We start from the raw sequence: 23,131 nt of genomic DNA, 5'->3' as shown, positions 1-23,131 counted from the left end.
AATGCTGCTGGCAGTGCAGTGGGTAGAGGACACAGGGGCAGGGAAAAGGAAGGAATAAAGGCAAAATGTGACTCAATCTCCCCACTGATCTGAAAGCACCAGAAAGTTATTGCACAACAGCTTTGAAGCTCGCTCATCATGGAGCAGCAGGAGCAGTCTGCATGGGTAGCGAGGGCATAATTTTGGCAGCAATGCCCTGAAAGATGGCCCATCATTCAGAACTCATTCCAGGTTTTGCCAATCACTCCCTCCAAGAATAACTTTGAACTTCTTTACCTATCATTTATCATCTCCTAGATGTCAGAGTTGGTTTCTTTATTCGTTTTTTCCCTAAATAACATCTGCAGTTTCAGGATGGAGGAAAGAATCGGGAAATGTGTTCAGTTGAATAGTGTGCCATTGATCATTGCTCAAATTTACAACATGACAGCCATTCGCTGCAACAGGGGCAGTGGGGCTGGAGTAGGGGGCAAACAGCTTGTTATTTCTCACTGTGAAAGGGTCATCCACTATCTGGCAGAGGCTGCCGCTTGCCCTGGTATTACTCAACCCACACCAAGGTGGCTTGCAATCGCACATTTTTGGTGTGTGACAACGTGAGTCAGAACCACAAGGAGGGAGTTGATAGGCTCCAGACAGCCACCAAACGGGGGACCAGGGTGCAGGACAAGGCCCCAAGGCAGACCAAGGAATTCAGAAGAAATTGGAGAAGGAGATTCAAAGCTGCCACTTGATATTTTGATTCCTCCTTAGTTTTCGATGTCTCACTATTGCCCTCCACTGAAAGAAACAGATGCCGAATTTGCATGAAAACTTTCAGAACCACATTGTGTTTGGCACGGGTCTTTGGCTTCCTTGTTTGAGTCATCTAAACAGGGGGCCATGGAGTGGGGGGTGTCCCCTCTCAGCTTTCCTATCTATTTGCTTCACCTGTTAATGGTCTCTTCCCCTTGAGGCCACATTAATCCTGAAGATGGGGCTGAGCACCACAGGCAAACACACACAATACTCCAACCCCCAAAAACACCAGCCCCCACAAGTACATAGAAAAGTATGTACTTCCTATGTACATCCACTCAAACCACTGGAGAGCCGGTGTGGTGTAGTGGTTAAGAGCGGTAGACTCGTAATCTGGTGAACCGGGTTCGCGTCTCCGCTCCTCCACATGCAGCTGCTGGGTGACCTTGGGCTAGTCACACTTCTTTGAAGTCTCCCTGCCCCACTCACCTCACAGAGTGTTTGTTGTGGGGGAGGAATGGAAAGGAGAATGTTAGCCACTTTGAGACACCTTCGGGTAGTGATAAAGCGGGATATCAAATCCAAAACTACTACTACTGGTCCACCTAGCTCAGTATTGTAGAAATTGACTGACAGCAGCTCTCTGGGGTTCCAGGCAGTGGACATTCCCAGCCCCACCTACAGAAGGTCTCTGGCATTTCCAGGTGTTCCACTGCTGAGCTACAGTCCTTCCACAGGTGACTGTATCCAATTGGTTCAAGAAATTAGGAGGAGCCGGGTCAACCTCTGCTACATTTTCATTCCCGAATTCTGCAGCAGAACTGCTGCACTGGTACTGTAGGATGGTTTGCCCCCAAACCTGGGCAATTCATCAGCCATTGCTCCTCACAGTTACGGATAACAGTACTTCTAGGAACTGGTTCACAAAAGCCTGTACTGTATATTAACTGTGTCGGCAGTGTCGAGTCGCAACTTGTGTCTGCGAACAGGCCGTTGCGGAAATACGGAACCGCAAATAGAATTACTGCATCATCACCTCAACAGGCAGTGCTTTCCCTCCCTCAGGAGTCAGTTCACACAGTTCAGAAAAATTGACAGGAAGGGCTTGCAGATAGAGGTGTGAACCAGGTCTGGGATGGGTCTATACTCACAACATGAAAAGAGAAAAGCAAAGGTTGGCATTTTCCCCTTGAGCTTGCAGACAGAAAGACTGAATGGGTAGCATGCAAACAAGGAGAGAGGGCACCCTCCTAAAAGTAACTGGTCTTCCAGTAGCCAAGGTTTGGCACCAGCTACCATTTAGCAGTCACAAGACCCTTTTAATTTCTCAACCACATAAAAACATAGGGAGCTGCCTTATTTCAACTGGAAACATTTGGCCTATTGAGCTCAGAGTTATCTAATGGCTCTGTGGGATTTCATATGGGAGCCTTTTCCAGGGACATGGGACCTTAATTCCTCTTAAGCTTTACAGAGCGCACAAAAAGTGGCAAGCCCAGAAACAAATTTACAAGACTGCCAGCTCGTGCATGCCCATTAGTCACTGGAAGGCTCAAAGGCAAAAAAGAGGAACACCTCTTTCGGCAGTGTCCCCACCTGGAGACGATTTTTGTCTCGCCATAGCCAAACAGCAAGCAGCTCTTTAGAAATCAGCTCTCTTGTTTGTCGTACTCTTCCCACCCAGAAATTGCTAGTGCTCTTGGCAAACTCTTTGCAAGGGCTGAGATACAGATGGAAATAAGTGCTAATCTCCAAAAGGAGGTATCTGCCCTGTCCCCATATATATTTATTCTACATTGTTCATACCCCACCCTTCCCCCACATAGACAGAGGGGGCCACTTCCTTTAGTAGCCTCAGTGCTGCTTTTGTAAAACTCGAGAGACAGGAAGATGGGGACAAAACTAAATTTAGTTGACTCTGGCTGAGCCTCCCTCCCATCCGCTCTGCCAGTCCCGATGGAAAATAGGCACAAGTGCTGGCCCAATGTTAAGCCGGTGAGCTCTAGGGGCCATTGTGTGGCTTTGAGCGCAGCTGGTTAGAGTGTGGTGCCGATAATCCCAGGCTTCCCTGGTGCAAATCCCTTAACACTGACTATACCTCACTGGCTTTTTTTCGCTCCCCATTGCTAGCAGGAGCAGAAGGGATCGTGCAAATATATGCACACTTGCTCAGCAAATTCAGCACTGCGTGGTGCCCTGAGTGGTCCTTCTCACTGTCGGCTTGTTCTGGCACTGCCCGTAATTTCACCCAAATGCTTGTTAGATCCCCCAGGAGAAGACACTTAACTTTGTCAATAATTTGCTAAATATCAGGCATCAGAAAGGAAGGGAGAGTAAGGCAGAAAAGCAGAGCAGCTTTTCCATGCGCACATTTAATCGTCTCTTTTACTTCAGTGTCATGTGTGTAAATATTAATCATAGCATTATCTTTGACCGGTCACGTTGGACGAATTACGTAAACTCAAAACTTCTTAACGTGAAACCTTTTGATGTGCAAATCTAAAAGCATCACGGCTCCTGCCACAAGCCAGCATTTAAAATCTGCTTCGTGGTCAAGCCTGTTGCCTAAAGAAATGCGGCATGCTGAGTGCAAGGTAAAGGAAGGAACCACCTAGGGGTGCAAAGGTCGTTCTTAATCTGCCAGGGGAAAGGCCAGCTCTCTTTTGCTCCCCTCCCATCTCAACCAAAGACTCTCCAGCATATCTTCCCCAGAAATTGCAAAATATCCTCAACATCCCAGTTCCTCTGCCCCCCTGCCAAACTCCACTGTCCTCTCGGAATAAAATGGAAGCATTCTGGCTTTCTCACTGGGCTGACCTTTTAGCTCCCAAAAGCTTATGGGATCTGCTTGTTCCATCTGCAGCTCCACCTGCCCTGGTTTCGCAGGCCAAAACCAAGGATCAAGCTATACGTGTTTGAAAACACATCCCCGTTCTCTCCCTCCCCGCCCCATCCCTTCCCATGTCAGTCACACCACCTTGGAAAGCGAAGCAGGAGAGCCCAGAACTCATCAAGAAATGCACACTCAGATGCTACAGAAAGGAAGAGCGCGTCTGCGCCACTAACTTCAGGACCCTGGACAGAGCTAGTGCTTAAAAAAACAAAGGAGCCAACACAGCCTGTTAATCATTCTTGAAATATTGTTGAAACTGGACAGGAGCCTGTTGAAGACATTCACGGGGGTGTTTATTTTTAGTATTGACAAATCCCCTTTGGACCACGCAGTGTTTATTCCATTGGATGCCCTGTCTTTCAGAACGGTTACTCATCACTCTTGTGGTGAGCCAGGCTGGGTCCCCCAGATTTTGAGTGATTTCTTTTTTTAGCGTGACTGAGAGGTGAAGTGGGGAGGGGGATAAAAGGCAAGGAAGAAGATACCCCAGGAAATTCACAGGTTCTGTCAACATAAACTAGAAGCCCTTTTTTGCCTTACACCTTTTGGACAAAGGCAAACTTGTTGCCTGGGTTTTATAAAGATAAGTTCCTCACCTTTCACTTTCCTTCCTGGTTCCCCATCACTCTTTTTTGAAGATGAAAGTGTTTTTTATTCCTACCGCTGTTTACTTCTCCTCTACTCACCTCCCCCCTCAACACACACATACACACGGTAAGACTGTAATCGTAATTGCACAATCATAGTTTTCATTATATACTTCATAGGAAAATTGGGGTGCTTGTGTGTAATAAATGAATAAAAATAGTGAACAGACACCAAACTTTTGATCCATAAATTTTAAGAAAGATCTTTGGAAAATGGAAGCTAGAACAATATACGTATAAAACATGAGGTTTTCTGTGGTAATTGAGGCATCCATTCTCATTCCAGCAAGGGGAAAACGGGTGCCTTGTTCCCTCCCCCAACAGACATCTCACTAAAACCATCCTAAAATCCTCAACTCTTCTTTTTTAAAGCAGACAGCTTCATTTTTTAGTCCACTGGGCCCAGAAGCCAAACTTTGCAGTTCATTTAATTTCTGGTTTTAAACCAGCTCTTTTGATTATTATTATTATTAAACCCCCTTTGCCCCCACCTCCATCAGGATAGTCTGATTCCAGCACTTCAGCTTCAGACGTGATCTTTTTTAAAAAACAAATAAATCCTTATTCCTTCCCTTTCCACTTAAACCCGCCATGACGCCAGCCTGAGAATGGAGGGATTAACTTGCAAAATATAATTAGGTTACCTACAGAGCAAACTTTAGAATCCGCGGGAAGGAGAAGATCCCGGGTCCACGCAAGCTTTTCTCCTCCTTTAGATCCATTCCCAGGAACTACTTCTTTTTATCTTTTCTTTAAACCACTTCCTAAGGCAGACTCCCCAAATCAAACCCCCATGATGATAAAGAAAGGAAACTTACTGTGGCTTTTGTTTTTTTGTTGTGTGTGTGGTTTTGGTTGTTTTTTCCTTCAGCAGGACTTCCCCGCTGCTTCGCCCAGGCAGACTTCCAGGGTCATTCCGGAGTGAAGTTTTAAGTCCCGCTTTAATCGCTCCCAAGCGCCGGGGAGAAGCCCCTTCCCTTCATCGCCGCGCCCCTCGGCCCCGGGGGCGACCCCTCTCCATCCTAGGCGGCTGCAGCTGCCGGCGGGCCATGCTGGAAGTGGTGCCAGCGCCTCCGCGCGCGCGGATGCGAAGAGATCGGCTGGCAAGGCAGGCAGGCAAGGCAGGCAAGCAAGGCTGGCTGGCCGGTCCAGGCGAGGGAGGCGGTAGCTTCGCACGCGCCGCCTCTCTGTCTCTCTCCCCGGCGCTCGCTGGATGCACTCTCGCTGCGCCCTCGCCCTCCATTCCGCTCGCCTGGCGCTGGCAGCGCTTGCCGAGGCGCCAGAGCTGTGGGGCAGCGACCCCTGCTGGCCGCGCGCGGAGCCGCCAGAGGCGCTGGGGGAGGGAAAAAGAAAACCCCAGAGGGGGGGCGCTTGTGGAGGGCAGTGGCGTAGCGTGGGGGGTGCAGGGGGGGCCGGCCGCACCGGGCGCAACATCTGGGGTTAGGGCAAATCCACAGGTTAGGGGCGCAAATCCACGGGTTAGGGGGCGCAAATCCACGGGTTAGGGGGCGCAAATTACTTGCCTTGCCCCGGGTGCTGACAACCCACGCTACGCCACTGGTGGAGGGGGGGGCGCCGAGAGAACTTTCCAGAAACTTTGGGAGTTCGGGGAGGAGTTCGGCTTCCGAGACTGCAGTTGGACTTCAGGCGGAGAGGCGCTCTTCTTGCCTCTTCCTCAGCAGGAACGTGGGAACCGGCCTTACACGCAAGTCAGGCCCTCAGGCCGTCTGAGCCAGTGTGGGCGGCACGGGCTGGCAGCGACTTCACGGCGTTCCAGGCAGGAAGGGAACCGGCGGGGGCCAAATTTGTTGCGCTTTCAAAGCAGTTTTGAGCTGGAGGCTCCTGGCAGGGGTTTTATTGCAGTGGCCGATTGGGTCCCCCCTCCAGTGTGGACGGCTTTGCTTTCGTCGCTACCACGACTTATTGCTCAGGGCGCAAATTTTCCATGTTAAGGTGGTGGGTTCGAAAGATTTCGGCATTGCAGGGGGTGGGACTTGGGGTCTGGGCAGGGCCGGATTTAGGTTTGATGAGGCCCTAAGCTACTGAAGGTAATGGGGCCCTTTAGATGTCCAGCTGTCCTTTGTCAACAACCAATTGTCGCGGGTTTTTTGTGTGTGTTGAATATATGCTATATGGTAATTTATGCACCTAATGGGTATCTCAAGCCATTTGCACATAACAACATATGTATTTTATCAAAGTAATTGTTGAACTGAAATACAGTTAAGAAGTATATTAACAGTGAAATACAATTAAGAAGAAGTATATTAATAGTGACGCGGGTGGCGCTGTGGGTAAAAGCCTCAGCGCCTAGGGCTTGCCGATCGAAAGGTTGACGGTTCGAATCCCCGCAGCGGGGTGCGCTCCCGTTGTTCAGTCCCAGCGCCTGCCAACCTAGCAGTTCGAAAGCACCCCCGGGTGCAAGTAGATAAATAGGGACCGCTTACTAGCGGGAAGGTAAACGGCGTTTCCGTGTGCGGCTCTGGCTCGCCAGAGCAGCGATGTCACGCTGGCCACGTGACCTGGAAGTGTCTTCGGACAGCGCTGGCCCCCGGCCTCTTGAGTGAGATGGGCGCACAACCCTAGAGTCTGGCAAGACTGGCCTGTACGGGCAGGGGTACCTTTACCTTATATTAATAGTGAAATGATTATTAAGCTCTAACTTAAAATGATTGGGGGCCCACAACACAATACAAACACTGTTGCTGTATGTAGGTTTTATTTTATATGTTTTTTATCTTATATTTTGGAAATGTACATCCAGGTTTTTTTCCCTTTATGGGGGGGGGGGCAAGAGAGTGGGGCCCTAAGCTATAGCTTGTTTAGCTTATATGTTAATTCCCTTGGGATCCTTCTGACTCTACAATTCTAGGATTCTGTGTTAGACTGTGAACTACAAGCGCTTACCTGGGAGTAAGCGCCATTGAAATCAGCAGGACACTCTGCTGAGTAAGCACGCAGAAAGCTCTGTGGGACTTAACAGTCCAGGGTAATACTTCTATTGCACCCTGCTCGGAGCGCACTTTGTAGAGAAAAAGCCATGCAATAAAATTAAAAGTGATGAGGAAAATAAAGGTGACCCCCCCCTCCCTTTCCTTCTAGCAAGGAGTCATTGCTTCCGGTGGTTTTGATACTGACAAAAGAAAGCACATCGTTCCTTCGAGGCACCTCTGCGGAGATTTGAGGAAATTTACTTAAGCTTTATTCAGTTAATTAAAACCCAGCAGATTAATCCCTAGACTCTCATCATGAGATTGCAGAGCACGGGGCCATACCTCTGGCAAGTGCGGCGGATCAGTGCCGCCGCGTACTCTGTGCGTGTGCCGAGTTTTGGGACTGGCACAGAACCGTCATGCGCTCAGTTATTGTCATGCAGGGGTCAGCAACCTTTTCCAGCCGTGGGCCGGTCCACCACCCCTCAGACCATGTGGTGGGCCGGACTATATTTTGAAAAAATATATATGAATTCCTATGCTCCACAAATAACCCAGAGATGCATTTTAAATAAAAGCACACATTCTAATCATGTAAAAACACCAAGCAGGCCCCACAAATAACCCAGAGTTGCATTTTAAATAAAAGGACATATTCTACTCATGTAAAAACATGCTGATTCCCGGACCATCTGCAGGCCGGATTGAGAAGGCGATTGCGCCAGATCCGGCCCCCGGGCCTTAGGTTGCCTACCCCTGTTGTAGTCCTTGCAGGATGAAGACCCAGAGGCAGCTGACCTGAACCTGGCCGCATTCATGCACTATAACAACCACTTGAAACAGTCATGGCTTCCCACAGAGAATCCTGGGAGCTGTACTTTGCTAAAGGTTCTGGGAGCTGCCAGAAGACCTCCTTGTGCACCTTTTGGAGCTACAATTCCCAGACTGGTTTAACCAGTGCTCTTTTTCTTTTCTTTTTTAAAGAAAAGAGGTGCTGCAACTCTTCGCTCTTACAGTTCTGTGAAGGGAATAGGAGTCTCCTAACAACCCTCTCGGCACTCTTATGAAATCACAGCTCCCATAATTCTTTGGAAAGAAAGAGCTGAACTTTTTGGATAACCGTCCAGATATTTGCTGAACAGCAAAAGACTAGAAGCTCGTTGCGTAATGTTCACAGTTTAGGCAACACCACCCTCTGCTGGTCGAAGAGGATATTGCAGTGGGTAGGTTGGTGGACAGTGACATTTAATTAGTAACTCGCGGCATTAAGTCCAACTTTATTTTTTCGTTTGATGCTTCAAAGGCTAATTAAGCCCTGGGACCTATGCACCTGGGAGCACTTGCTCCAATTACATTACTCCTTCCCTTGTTTTTTCTTTATAATGGATTCCTCTCCCCCCCATATCGTTTCAACTCAGAATTCACTGCAAGTTCTTTCAAGTGTTCTGTACACATATAGTCCCTATGACTCCGTTGCAGCTTTCTTCCATTTATCTCCCAGGCTTCCTTCGAGTCCCCAGTCCTGCCCTATCCCCACTGGAGAGGGTTGTGGCGAAGGCTGGATTAGACTGGCCTATGGAGACTGGCTGCCTTGTGAGCTTGAACCTGGGTCTCCCCAGGACTCATCAGAGACTTTAACCACTACACCCCACTGCCCATTATAGCTTATTCCAGAGGACCTTCCTGAACTGCAGCTCCCGTCTCTGGGACACTGTGCCACAAATGCATGACATGCTCGTTGTGACCACATGCTTTCAGAATTTGAGCGGAAATACCTTGTCTTCGAGACAATGTTTTGAATGCGGGCATTTGTTACGAGAGAAACCTGATCCCTCGCCTTTGCTACATCTTATAGCAGGCATAGGCAAACTCCAGCCCTCCAGATGTTTTGGAACTACAATTCCCATCATCTCTAGCTAACAGGACCTGTGGTCAGGGATGATGGGAATTGTAGTCTCAAAGCATCTGGAGGGCCGGAGTTTGCCTATGCCTGTCTTATAGGATCATAGAGTTGGAAGGGACCCCAAGGGTCATCTAGCCCAACCCCTTGCCATGCAGGAATCTTAACTTAGGCATCCATGGCATGTGGCCATCCAACCTGGTGGGACGACTGCAGCCTTCTTTCCCAAGGCCTGGGGCAGGGAGAATCAGATAGCTGGGGATCCAGACTGGACTCAATATGTGGGTTGAAGTTGTTCTTGGGGAAACAGTTGAGCAAGCCTTGACACAGGATTCCTCAGCCCTCCCAAGTCTTCAGCTGCAGCAGGGCTCTCCACAGGCCCCCAAGCCTCTTCCCTCCAGGGCCGGAGTCAGACAGGATCTTGACAACATTGTTTAGGCATTGCATGGGTGCAAAGGCACCCATAACTGCTAGAGTCAGTGAACGTTAGAAAATCAGTAAAATGGTAGAATTAAGATCATATTTGGGATAAGGTAAAGGTAAAGGTACCCCTGCCCGTACGGGCCAGTCTTGACAGACTCTAGGGTTGTGCGCCCATCTCACTCAAGAGGCCGGGGGCCAGCGCTGTCCGGAGACACTTCCGGGTCACGTGGCCAGCGTGACAAAGCTGCATCTGGCGAGCCAGAGCCGCACACGGAAACGCCGTTTACCTTCCCGCTAGTAAGCGGTCCCTATTTATCTACTTGCACCCGGGGGTGCTTTCAAACTGCTAGGTTGGCAGGCGCTGGGACCGAGCAGCGGGAGCGCACCCCGCCGCGGGGATTCGAACCGCCGACCTTTCGATCGGCAAGCCCTAGGCGCTGAGGCTTTTACCCACAGCGCCACCCGCATCCCGCATTTGGGATACTGAAGGGAAAATGCAGGCTACAGCATGGGAATCCCTGCGTTTAGCCTATGCCAACTAGCCAGTCTGGGCCAGTTGAGTACAAGCCATTACGAAAAGATGGTGACTCATCAACAAATCAAAGAAAGATGCATGGATCTGTGCGAAATAGGGTTGCCAAGGTTACCACGGGAGGGGGCATGGTGTCCTGCAGGAAAAATGCATCCCCTAGCAGATGTTCTTGGGGAGGAAAAAGGAGGTGCCAGAACTGGAGGAAGAGGCCATGTGGGGCACCTTGGCAGGCTGGGACAGAGGCACGGACATGGTGTGCGGGATCTTGGACTCCAGTGCTACACTGCTTTGGGGAACAAGCCCCCCTTGGGATGTAATGCTGTGAACTTTCTTCCTCCACCTAGATCCAGGTGTAGATAGTTGTAAAATAAACCATATACTACACTCTCTGGTGTGGCTGCACCCCCAACTGAAACACCCCTGGAATCTCGCTACTGATCAGCAGAGGTTGGGGGTGGTGTGCAACCTTTGTAAGAATACCTCCATATTTACAAGGCCAGCTCCACCCACGTTTTACAGGCAGGGAGGGGTCTTCTTCCCCACAGAGGGGAGATGAAAGCGAAAGAGGGTCCCATGCTGCAGCCATTTATCCCTTCCTTTACCCCAGCAAAACCAAATATTGGAAGATTCAAGATTTATTGGACACGGGTGGCGCTGTGGGTTAAACCACTAAGCCTAGGACTTGCCGATCAGAAGGTTGGCGGTTCGAATCCCTGCGAGGGGGTGAGCTCCCGTTGCTCTGTCCCTGCTCCTGCCAACTTAGCAGTTCGAAAGCACGTCAAAGTGCAAGGAGATAAATAGGTACTGCTCCGGCGGGAAGGTAAGCGGCGTTTCCGTGCGCTGCTCTGGTTCGCCAGAAGCGGCTTAGTCATGCTGGCCACATGACCCAGAAGCTGTACACCGGCTCCCTCGGCTAATAAAGCGAGATGAGCGCTGCAACCCCAGAGTCGGCCAAGACTGGATCTAATGGTCAGGGGTCCCTTTACCTTTACTTTTACATAGCTAAGCTGTGGAACTCGCTACAACAGTAGGCAATGCTAGCCACCAACTGAGAAGGCTTTAAAAGAAGAATAGACAAACTCAAAGAGGAGAGAGCTACCTATGGCTAGCTATAGAGCTGGAGGCAGCGATGCTTCTGAGTGCTGGTTGCTAAAAAGCACCAGAAGGGAGCGTGCTCTTGTGCTCAAATCCTGCTCGCTGGTTTCCCACAGGCACCATTGGTTGGCCACTGGATGGGTCATTGGTCTGATCCAGCAGGCTGTTCTTAAGTGCTGCTTCCACTCATCCTCCAGCTCCAATCTGGCTGCTAGACTTGGAGTGGGATGAAAGAGCCATCTCTACGTTGACCTCCTTCCTGCTTTCTTTAAGGAAAGCATTGCAAGCCACAGCTAAATGCCAAAGGCCTCCAAGCCATTGAGAGAAATCCTTGTCATCCCAGATGGTAGCTGCATCTCTGCTGCCATAGAGATTGAGCCATGCAAGTCCATGTTATCAGGTTGGCCATTGCCTCTCGCAAGAGGCTTCTCCTGCATCTCCAGCCGGGGGTGTCATTGCCCCTAAGTGCACCAGTGGCAGTGGGAGGCAGGGGTTTTCACTCCCCAGACAACACATTGCGGCACCCTTAGATGGAGTCAGTTCAATGTTTGGGTGTGTGTCAGCAAGGCCTCCCCTCGGGTCTCCTTCACATGCAGAATGAATGGACATGAGGTTGCAGCATTGGGTCCAGAGGCTCCCCCTGTGGAACAGTCTACAGACCAGCACACATACAACTGTGCACATTTGGAAACCATGTGCAAAGCAAGTGTACAGAAACCAAGTGCATGCGAATCTGGTCTTGGTACTGCAATGGCTGAGTGGTAAGGGAAGGGTTAGTCTTCTGAGCAATTCCAAAAGATTACGGGTTTTAAAGGAATTAGATCTTCTCCAAGTCAGTTTGCAGTAAAAACACGGAAAGCTAAGCACGCAACAAGAACAGATTCGGCTACGTTGAAGCCATTTGCAACTGCTGACTCAAAGCAGTGATCAGCTCTTTAATGTATAAAAGCTTTGAGAATTGCAATGGCAAAGTCTACCTTGAACAGGGGTCTCCAGGGTGAGAGTGGGCACAGCCACCTGCATTTATTCTGGAGGAGCCCTATTAAATTCCATGTGACTTCTACAGCGTAAGTGATTTGTGGAAAGCATCCTTGGCGTTCCCCTCCCCAGGGTCTGCTAAAGCAATACATCGTCTGTGTATCAGCCCTTGATACATTTGGGGTTGGTACAATTAGGACTAAATTACTGTTACATCATCAGACTTTGCGAAGAGTAATCTCTCCAGCAGCTTCTTGGAAATCATGGCTAGAAAAATTGCCCAGGCAAATTAAACAGAAGAGAATTGCCACCTTAATTCCCTGGTTCAAAGCATCTTCCTTGTTCCTTAAATCTTGCAACTCTAAGGGCCATTTCACACATTACAAGCAATCTAGGGTTGCCCTTTTCCTTTAGGTATTCATTTTCACCTTTAGCACCCTAAACAATCTGAGAGCAGGTCATCTTAAGGACCAGCTGCATCCATATGAACCTGCCTGGGTTGTAGAATGGACTTTCAGAGACCCTGTTTTCTAGACCACCAATACAATATCTTTGATGGGCAGCAACCAGAGATGGGGCTTTTTAGTGGTGACTCCACATCTTTGGAATTCCTTCCCCAGGGAGATATGCATAAACCCATCAATGCTATAAACATAACCCATGCTCTTTCCTCATTACATCCATATTTCTGGATTGCTTCTTGGTCTGTTTATTGTATTATCGCAATGGCAGCAACATGGCTACAATAATATATACACATCATGGTGATGTTTATCATATTCCAGAAGATGCTGTATCAACAAAACATGCAGCGGCTATATTGGTCAGACAGGGAGGTCGAAAGTGTTAAGTTCCAGTTTGGGCAGCAACCAGTGGTTTTATGCCTGTTATTCTGCAAAGTGCCATGTACATGAAATATGTTACATAAAGAATAACAGTGGTGAATAGAACAGCTTTCTATCCAGTTCTTTCTGCTTTTCATGTATGGTTTTCAGGTGAGCAATTGAGTTATGACTCTGTATAAGCATTCTTTCTGCCTGTAGGTAAGCGATGAGCTAGGGCTGCCACGTTTCAAAAAGTGAAAATCCGGACACAAAAGTTGTTGAGCTTTTTAAAGTTTTGCCCAAAGTTCTTGAGTTGCTTTTGCAAAAAAAAAAGGAAAAGGAAAAAGAAGAAATCAAGTTTTTGAGCTATTTTTAAGGAGATTCGCCAAAATGTAGACTTCCAACATTTCCCTAGACAATTTAGTGATTTCCACCTGGACACTGATTCCGGCTGCCATATTTCAGCTATGTCTGGGAAATTCGGGACGTACAGCAACCCTAGATGAGCAAGTAGCTGCCCACCCTTCTGCCTCAATTTAGAACAGGCCTACCTCAAATTAGGATAACTGGGATCCATTGGGACTGGGCTCAAATCAAACAATTTAAATTCAGACCCACTGCACACAGCTGCAGCCCAATCAGCAACAGGTTGCGGCCTAAAGGCCTTCCAGGCCCCAATTCCACCCCCCCCCCCCAAAGAATCCCACTTTCCAGACTTAATTGGACGGGAAGGAAGTCTTCTGGCAGCAGAGGACTCAGCCTAAAAGTCTGGATGCTCTTCCACTGCAGACAGGAAGAATGCAGTTCTTAATTTCCTCTGGCTCAATCCACTGACCCGGAATGCATGGGTAAGTGCATTTTCCATGCTTCCTGCTGGCAATGAGCACTCCTTGCCCTCGCTTGCACCCCCAGGTTCCATGAGACGTATAGAAGACTCCCCACCAAACTAGATATCTGAAATAAGAACCAATAAGAACCTGTGTGAATTACCAACACGGGGGAAAGGTTAACGCTTGCCAAACCTCTTGGCTGGTGCATCAAAAGAGCCCTCTATTTCCAGACCAGAAAGAGCCGTACTCTGGTCCCATAGGGGCCAGCAAGTTATATTCTCCGTGGGCTTAAGCTCACTTCGGTGCAGTAAGGAAAGAATCACAGTCATCACAGCAATGATACCCATGTCCGAGAGATGATTCTAACATAAAGATTATGATAGCTTTTCACAGATCCTTCCCTTTTCATGCAGCTAGGAAAAAATGAGCAGTGCTACAGGTAGTATGATAAAAATAAATAAATGGCAGGTGTTCGTAATCTGAGGGGTGGAGTCTTCTTGGATTCCTCAATAAGAGAACCATTGCTTGGTGTCTGAGTGGCACTGTGTCTGTTTAAAGGTGTGCTTGACCAGCATCTACACGTTAGACCTCTTGCCTTTGTCTGTAAACAGCTGGCCATCTCTATCTTTGTCGTTTTTAGGAGACTCTGCCACTTCCGCCTCAAAAGCATCATCGAGTTCTCCAGTAACACTGCGGTAGGATGGAGGAATAGATTCCAAGGATGTTGTGTGGGACTTGTCTGTGTCTGTGATATAGTTTTCATTCATTAGCTGCGCAAGGAGACCTTCTTGTTCCGGAGCATCTTCGTCAAGGATATCTCCATCGCTGGTTTTGTGTCGGTGTAAGAAAGAGGCCTGCTTCATGGAACGCTGGAGCAAATGACTCCGGAAGGCCCTCTGTATAACAGCGGCAGACGCCTCCTCGTATTTCCACCTGAGCGTGGTGGTGATTGGTTCGTAAGAAGCCTTGGACGGGTTTGCTGCCATGAATTTCTCCTCCATTTGTTGCTTAAGGGTGTCCATCTCTCCCGAGTCTCCAAGAACCCTTTTGGTGAAAGCAAAGAGGATGTCCAAGCAGTGGATCCTATCCCCAGTGACCATGGGAAGATCCATGGCCATCAGCTCAAGCACGTTTGGCTTCTGTATGCGCAAGGGCTCTGCCAGCGCATGAGCGAAGTTAGAAAGTTCAGAGAATGAAATAAACTGGGTAGCTTTAGGGTCAAACTTCTCCCACACCTCATAAAACATTTCGAAGTCATCGTCACCTAAAGGTTCAGTGCTCTCTTCTGTGGCAACGTTGAAGTTCTCCAGAATGACTGCAATGTACATATTTACAACTATGAGAAAGGATATAATTATGTAAGTAACAAAGAACAGGATGCCTATGGCTGGGCTCCCACAGTCACCCTTGGAGAAAGTTGAGGTCATGCCGAGGTTCGGGTCACAGAATGGAGGCCCAGTGTTCAATATGGGGCTGAGGAGTCCATCCCAGCCGGCAGACGTGGTGATTTCGAAGAGGCAGAGCATGCTGTTGGGAAAGGTCTCAAAGTTGAACATGTCATCAATCCCAGCCTCCTTTTTGACGTAGGCAAAGTTGGCCATGCCAAAAATGGCGTAAATGAACATGACTAGGAAAAGCAGGAGGCCGATGTTGAACAAGGCAGGGAGGGACATCATCAAGGCAAAGAGAAGAGTCCTGATCCCTCTGGCCGATCGGATCAGGCGGAGTATTCGCCCTATTCGCACCAGACGTATCACTCGGAAAAGTGTAGGCGAAAATGAAACCACAATGCCGGAAAGCAGGCTGCCTGAAGGGGAGAAATAAGCAACGGAAATCTTGAATGAACTAAATGGCTGCTCAGCAGGCTAGCCCTTAATTGTTTAAAGTTAAAAGAAGTCCTGCAAGGGGTCACTTCTGCATTTTCTATTGTATTCCTAATAAAATGTTGTTGCTGGTGTCCGATTCCTTCCTGGGGGCTTTTAAAACATAGTTTTGGAAATGGGAGTCATAGTTCTAAAATGCCATGTAATTAATTTTGGGCACAGTTCAGCTAGAGTTGAGCACTTTAAAAATCCAAAACAAAAAAAATTCCTTCCAGTAGCACCTTAAAGACCAACTAAGTTAGTTCTTGGTATGAACTTTCGTGTGCATGCACACTTCTTCAGATACACTGAAACAGAAGTTGCCAGATCCTTCTATATAGTGAGAAGGTGGGGAGGGGTATTGCTCAGAAGGGTGGTGGGAATGGGTGATTGGCAGATAGCTGTGATGAGCCTGTTGACGACTCTCTCTGTTGACGACCTATTGCAGTCGTTAAGAGTCGTCAACAGGCTCATCACAGCTATCTGCCAATCACCCATTCCCACCACCCTTCTGAGCAATACCCCTCCCCACCTTCTCACTATATAGAAGGATCTGGCAACTTCTGTTTCAGTGTATCTGAAGAAGTGTGCATGCACACGAAAGCTCATACCAAGAACTAACTTAGTTGGTCTTTAAGGTGCTACTGGAAGGAATTTTTTTTGTTTTGACTATGGCAGACCAACACGGCTACCTATCTGTAACTTTAAAAATCCAGTTTCTCAGGGTTTCCTCTCTGGTGGACTCCATATGGCAACCTCAGGGGACACAATCCCTCTTTGGCCACGGCTCCCAGGTGTTCCTGGGACACCATACATTTACATCGTATTTGACATATGTGGCTGTACCTAAAGAATTATCAGAACTGTTGTTTGCCCCCTGGCAGAGCTACAATTCCAGCACCCTTAACAAATTACCATTTATTGGATTCTTTGGAGGAAGTCATGTACCGTATTTTTTGCTCTATAAGACTCGCTTTTCCCCTCCTAAAAAGTAAGGGGAAATGTGTGTGCGTCTTATGGAGCGAATGCAGGCTGCGCAGCTATCCCAGAAGCCAGAACAGTAAGAGGGATTGCTGCTTTCACTGCGCAGCGATCCCTCTTGCTGTTCTGACTTCTGAGATTCAGAATATTTTTTTTCTTGTTTTTCTCCTCCAAAAACTAGGTGTGTCTTGTGCGTCTTATAGAGCGAAAAATATGGTTATTCAAATGTGTGGCGTATGTGATGAGGTTTAAAATGCTTCAACTCTGGTTGGATTGCTAAGAGCTAGGCAAGAGCACATTGTTCTGTAGCGACTTACCAACAATTGACATGATCACGACCACCAGGTCAAAAATGTTCCATCCGTTAGTGAAGTAGTAGTATCTCAGAGCCACCAGCTTCATGACACACTCTATTGTGAAGACGACGATAAAGAGGATGTTTATTTTGTTAAGAACAAATGTCTTCCCTTCGGACTGGTCATCTGACTCCACCATCATCGTGACCATATTAAGGCAGATGAGGGCCATGATGGCAACATCGAAAGCTTGGCGAGTTACGATGTCGAAGAGGAATCCTTGGTATTTGTTCTAAAGGCAAGGGGAGAAAGTCTCCAGGATTTGTGTAGAATCAATACATAGCTACCTATTATCCTTCAATAATTTAGTCAGACAACAACATATCAAAATTTGCTTAAACCAAAATAAATAAGAAAGGAAGGAAGGAAGGAACGATCAAATATCCCTTTCAAGTGGAAAGAGGTTACTTTCATTTGTTATTGGGGGCCTTCCCACAGCAAGTGGAATTTTGAGTTAAATGTAAAAAAAAAAAGAGAGGATATTCTGGCATTTCGATGAGAATGATACTGTGTTGATGACATGAAAATCCTTGCATGCCTGAGCTGCATTGCTTCCACAATAAACTCACATCTGGAAGCGCCCTGAGCCCCGTCACTTCTTCCAATATACTGAAGGAAATGTGAGATTACTTACAATTTATCCAACGGAAGCATTCACTCACTGCCTTTAATATTTCCATTTAATTCCCTATTGCAATAACATACCAGAGTGCTCTTAATTCTCAGCCCCAAGATCAAACTTTGTATTCGCCAACTAAGTTTGCTCTGCCTCAATCAGTCTATTAATCATACGTTAGCAGCCTTATTCCTTTTTACATTTCTGTTCACCTATTGGAAGTCTTTCGTCTAGAACAGTTGACATGTACTCACCAGTGGCCGTGGGATGGGTTTTTGAGGTTTCTTGGACCCCAGTTTTTTCATGGCATTATAATATTTTTTTTGTTCCTCCGTCATGAAGATGTCTTCTCCACCAAACTGCAAGGAGATAAGACAACTAACATTATTGGGTGCAGATTATATATTGTTTGGCCACAAGAGGGGCCTGAGCACCAGAGCACTCTCCCCTCCTGCACTTTCCTGCACAACTGGTGTTCAGAAACATACACCTCCTGTTCTAATGCTGCCTTTTGCCACCAAAGAGCAAGCACAAGGCTGATTTCCCCATTTGGGATAAGAGATGCTTTAGGGATGTTGGAGAATTCCAACAAAAAAGGAAGAAGATATGTAAAGGGCTGAGTTTCATGCATTCACCTGGGATCAGAAACGGAAATCAGTCAATGAATTCAATTGGTATCTGTATGCATTTTTGTTAATAATAATAATAATAAATTTATTCCTCAGCCACTCTGGGCAACTCCTAACAGAATTAAAAGCACACAAAAACCTCAGACATTAAAAACTTCCCTAAACATTCCCTAAACACTGAAATTAAAAGACGCCTGCTTCTTGGGAGAAAAGCAATGACAAACCTAGACAGCATCTTAAAAAGCAGAGACATCACCTTGCCAACAAAGGTCCATATAGTTAAAGCTATGGTTTTCCCAGCAGTGATGTATGGAAGTGAGAGCTGGACCATAAAGAAGGCTGATCGCCGAAGAATTTATGCTTTTGACTTATGGTGTTGGAGGAGACTCTTGAGAGTCCCATGGACTGCAAGAAGATCAAACCTAGCCATTCTTAAGGAAATCAGCCCTGAGTGCTCACTGGAAGGACAGATCCTGAAGCTGAGGCTCCAATACTTTGGCCACCTCATGAGAAGAGAAGACTCCCTGGAAAAGACCCTGATGTTGGGAAAGATGGAGGGCACAAGGAGAAGGGGACGACAGAGGACGAAATGGGTTGGACAGTGTTCTCGAAGCTACCAGCATGAGTTTGACCAAACTGCGGGAGACAGTGGAAGACAGAAATGCCTGGCGTGCTCTGGTCCATGGGGTCACGAAGAGTCAGACACAACTAAACGACTAAACAACAGCAACAGCAAGCTACCACTATCTACCAAAGATTATGGAGGGGAAGAGGGCACCGGAGTCGTGGAAAGAAGCCTTCATCACATTGATTCCAAAAGTGGAAACTGAAAAGACTCAACTTAAGAACTACCGTCCCATCTCACTCCTAAATGTGGATTACAAAATTTTTGCAGATATTCTGGCAAGTAGACTTAAAAAAGTTTTGAATGAAGTAATTCACAAAGACCAGGCTGGCTTTCTCCCTGGTAGGCACTTGTTTGATAACACTAGGAACATTATTGATATTTTGGAACTTTTACAAACAAATATCAACACGAGAGCAGTGTTAATTTTCATTGATGCGGAGAAGGCCTTTGACAACATTTATTGGATGTTTATGAAGAAGAACTTGGAAGGGATGGGAGTGGGACGGGGGTTTGAAAATGGTATAGAAGCAATTTATTCAGAGCAAAAAGCCAAATTGATAGTGAACAATGTGGTGACAGAGGAGTTCAAAATTGAAAAAGGGACACGACAGGGGTGCCCACTATCCCCTCTTTTATTTATTTCAGTACTGGAGGTCCTTCTGAACATGATTAGGGAGGACCGGTTGGTGCAAGGTATACAGGTCGGAGTGAAACAATATAAATTGAAAGCATTTGCAGATGACTTGGTCTTAACATTACAGGAGCCAGTATCTAGTACAAAAAGAGTTCTAGAACTGATTCATGAATTTGGTCGGGTGGCGGGATTTAAGCTGAACAAGCAAAAGACCAAGGTTTTGGCTAAAAATTTGACACACACAGAAACAGATGGGTTCCAGAAAGAAACAGAACTAAGTGTTGTTAAAAAAGTGAAATACCTAGGGGTTCATTTGACTGTTTAAAAATTGAATTTATTCAAGGACAATTACGAAAAATGTTGGTCGGAAATTAAGAAGGATTTGGAAATTTGGTCAAGATTGAAACTTTCCTTGTTGGGTAGAATTGCAGCTATAAAGATGAATGTATTGCCGAAAATGTTATTTTTGTTTCAGGCCCTACAGATCGTGGACAGAGTGGAATGTTTTGGAAAGTGGCAGAAGGATATATCTAAGTTTGTCTGGCAGGGCAAAAAGCCCCGAATAAAGTTTAAAATACTAACTGATTCGAAAGAAAGAGGGGGGTTTGCCCTGCCGGACTTGAGGTTGTACTATGAATCTGCAGCCTTCTGCTGGTTGAAGGATTGGTTTTTGCTGGAGAACACTGATGTCCTGGATCTGGAAGGGTTTGATAATGCTTTTGGTTGGCATGCATATTTGTGGTACGACAAGGTTAAAGCTCATAAACTCTTTAAAAACCATATTGTCAGAAGAGCAATTTTCGCGGTCTGGTTAAAATATAAAGACTTACTGGAGGGCAAGACCCCGAGGTGGCTATCACCGGTAGAGGCCAAGGCTAGAAAAAGACCCAATATGGAGGCCTACTGGCCAAAATATTGGGAAATAATTGAAAAAACTGGAGACAATTGGAGGCTGCAGAGCCAAGACAAGTTAAAAGATAAGGTGCGGGACTGGTTACACTATGCTCAAATTCAAGAGGTGTTTAAAATAGATAAAAAAGTTGGTTTCCAAGTGGAAAAATCGAAATTAGAGACAGAATTGTTAGAACCAAAAACTAAGACATTATCGAAAATGTATAATTTGCTGCTTAAGTGGAATACACAGGATGAGACAGTCAAATCTGCCATGATAAAATGGGCACAGGATATTGGACACAACATTATGTTTGAAGACTGGGAAAGGTTATGGAACACCGGTATGAAGTTTACGGCATGTAATGCCTTGAAAGAAAACATTATGAAAATGATATACCGGTGGTACATGACCCCAGTCAAGTTAGCTAAGATATACCATCTGTCTGATAATAAATGTTGGAAATGTAAGGAGGCAGAAGGGACATTCTTTCACCTTTGGTGGACCTGCCCGAAAGTGAAGGCCTACTGGGAAATGATTCACAATGAGTTAAAAAAGGTATTTAGGTATACCTTCCCTAAGAAACCAGAGGCCTTCCTATTGGGCATGGTGGACCAGAGGGTGTTAAAGAAGGACAGAACTTTGTTTATGTACGCTACCACAGCAGCAAGAATTCTTCTTGCAAAGCACTGGAAGACTCAAGATCTACCCACGTTGGAGGAGTGGCAGACGCAGTTGATGGACTATATGCAACTGGCTGAAATGACTGGCAGAATCCGAGATCTGGGAGAGGAAACAATGGAAGAGGACTGGAAAAAATTTAAGGACTATTTGCAAAAACATTATAAGTTGTATGAATGTTAAGAAATATGCACGATTAGGAAATTTTTGCTTTAGCAACTTGATTAGGTAAACTGAAAATTAAGACAAGAAAAAAGAGGTGGTAATATGAATCAACTTTATTATGTTAATTTTAAATGTACAAAGTTTGGGATATGAGATTGTGAATTCGGAAACATAATAACTGAAAGATACAGTAAGTTAAGAAACAAGGTAACAAATTGCTGAAACTTTTATTGCAAAGAACGCAGGGTCTGGAGGATGTGGGGAAGTCCACCTGGAATATTGAAAAAACTATTGAAAGTTGGACAGAAATAACCTTTTTTTTGTTTTTTATTACTTCTTTTTGTATTTGTTTCTTGCACTCTCTTATTGTTATTTTGTGTTTATGTACCTAAGAAAAGAAACTCAATAAAAAATATTTTTTTAAAAAACCAGATTGTGATGAATACAGGTTGGAATGGAAATCACTGCCTTCTTACATCCCTAATCCTTCTGCTGCCTTTTTTCCTCAAAGAGGCTTATATCTTAACTTCATGTTTCAGTGCTTCAGTCAGAGATAAGGGATCTTTTTAGCTGTTATATGATGTCAGGAGACTGGCAGGTGGGCGTGGTTCTCCCGATACAGCCTGTGGGCCCAACAGAAAGGCCTGCTGAGTCTAATTAAGCCTAATTAAGGTCAGAGTTTCCCCATCAGAAGCATGAATTTTCTTTCACTAATGGAGGCTGGTCCAGTAGAAGGCACCCATCTAACCAGTCTGATTCTTCAAGGGTTCACTTTCAACAGGCGTAAGGAAACAGAAACACTTTCTATAGATACTTACCTTTTTCTTTTGTTGATTAAAATTATCAATAATGACGCCAACGAAAAGGTTCAGAGTGAAGAAGGAGCCACAGATGATAAAAACCACAAAATAGATGTACATATATTTGTTAGCTTCCCATTTGGGCTGGTATTCCACCTGCAAATACGAAAAGCACATTGAAACATGACTGAGAAAAGAAAAGGGGAAAATGAGAGAAAGGCAATTTAAGTGGGTAGGTTTGTGGCGACCCCTTGTTAACAATTGGTTGCCGTACCAAGAGATGGTGGCTGCCTTTGGAGCTAAGCAGCTACAGCGCTGTCTCTGAGCAATTATCCAGAGAGGTTTGCGAGAGGGAAGTAGACATTTATCATGGGATCACTGAAGTTGCCCTCTGGCTCATTTATAAATCTCTTCCCATTGCCACAGTAAGTCACTTATGATGAATCGGCTTATAGCTCATTCTTTCACTAAGACAGTCAGAGCAGTTTGTATATGGAGAGGCCCAGATAGGCTCCCATCCAGACTGCTTACAGGAGTAAACCTCTTTTGCTGCAGCAGTAGAACTGTGCCATGTACCTTTCATGGGGCAAGGAAAGCTTAACACCTTACTGCGGATGGGGGGGGGGGGGAAAGGTTGGTTCAGTTTGCATTTAAAGGCAAACCTTTGTAATTTGCAGTTTCCAAAACAATATGCAAACTGAAACACAGCCATCCTTCAAAATTCATGCTTCTCCAAATTTGGCAATACAGATCTGCAACACGTGTTAAAAATACATAAATGCACGTACTAGGCTAAACTGGGAATATAAAAATGCTTATATTCATTAAAATAACAAACAAACATGCATTATATTCGGGGAAATTGCTTTGCAAAACTGTATATCTTAGGCAAACTTGCACACAAATGTGTGTACATTAGGAGAAATTTGCTGATGAATTTTCAGGAGGAGTTTTGCAAAAAATGGAAACTTATGTGGAAATAACTTAAGATTGGAAAACTGAGAAACTGAGAGAAACTGCAACTTACATTTTCAGCCCTGGCTACCCATTAGCCTCCTAATATATATCTGTGTTGTATTCCTCTCTCGGACCTA

The 23,131-nt window shown here is 46.1% G+C and overlaps 2 protein-coding genes across 11 annotated transcripts in view; both read right to left on the bottom strand.

Annotated features, from left to right (window-relative positions):
* Nucleotides 1-5,398, bottom strand: part of LOC114607605 (sodium channel protein type 5 subunit alpha-like) — a 301,831-nt gene extending 296,433 nt beyond the window's left edge. For 6 of the 10 annotated variants that reach the window (XM_077936714.1, XM_077936718.1, XM_077936721.1 and 3 more), the window contains exon 1: nucleotides 5,097-5,396. The gene's annotated coding sequence lies outside the window, so the exon portion shown is untranslated. Of the gene's footprint in view, nucleotides 1-5,096 lie in introns of all 10 variants that reach the window. The other 4 variants (XM_077936717.1, XM_077936716.1, XM_077936719.1 and 1 more) reach the window with 2 other exon arrangements.
* Nucleotides 5,399-12,820: 7,422 nt separating this feature from the next.
* The window catches only part of LOC114607608 (sodium channel protein type 5 subunit alpha-like), a 47,612-nt gene continuing 37,301 nt past the window's right edge, over nucleotides 12,821-23,131 (bottom strand). The window contains 4 exon segments of the mRNA XM_077936713.1: nucleotides 12,821-15,600; nucleotides 16,954-17,224; nucleotides 17,863-17,967; nucleotides 22,056-22,193. Of these exon segments, the coding sequence (XP_077792839.1) occupies nucleotides 14,369-15,600; nucleotides 16,954-17,224; nucleotides 17,863-17,967; nucleotides 22,056-22,193 (1,746 nt within the window). The 3' untranslated portion in view covers nucleotides 12,821-14,368.

This window comes from Podarcis muralis, chromosome 12 (genome assembly GCF_964188315.1).
Source record: "Podarcis muralis chromosome 12, rPodMur119.hap1.1, whole genome shotgun sequence".
Lineage (NCBI taxonomy): Eukaryota > Metazoa > Chordata > Lepidosauria > Squamata > Lacertidae > Podarcis > Podarcis muralis.
This window is presented reverse-complemented; position numbering and strand designations above follow the sequence as displayed.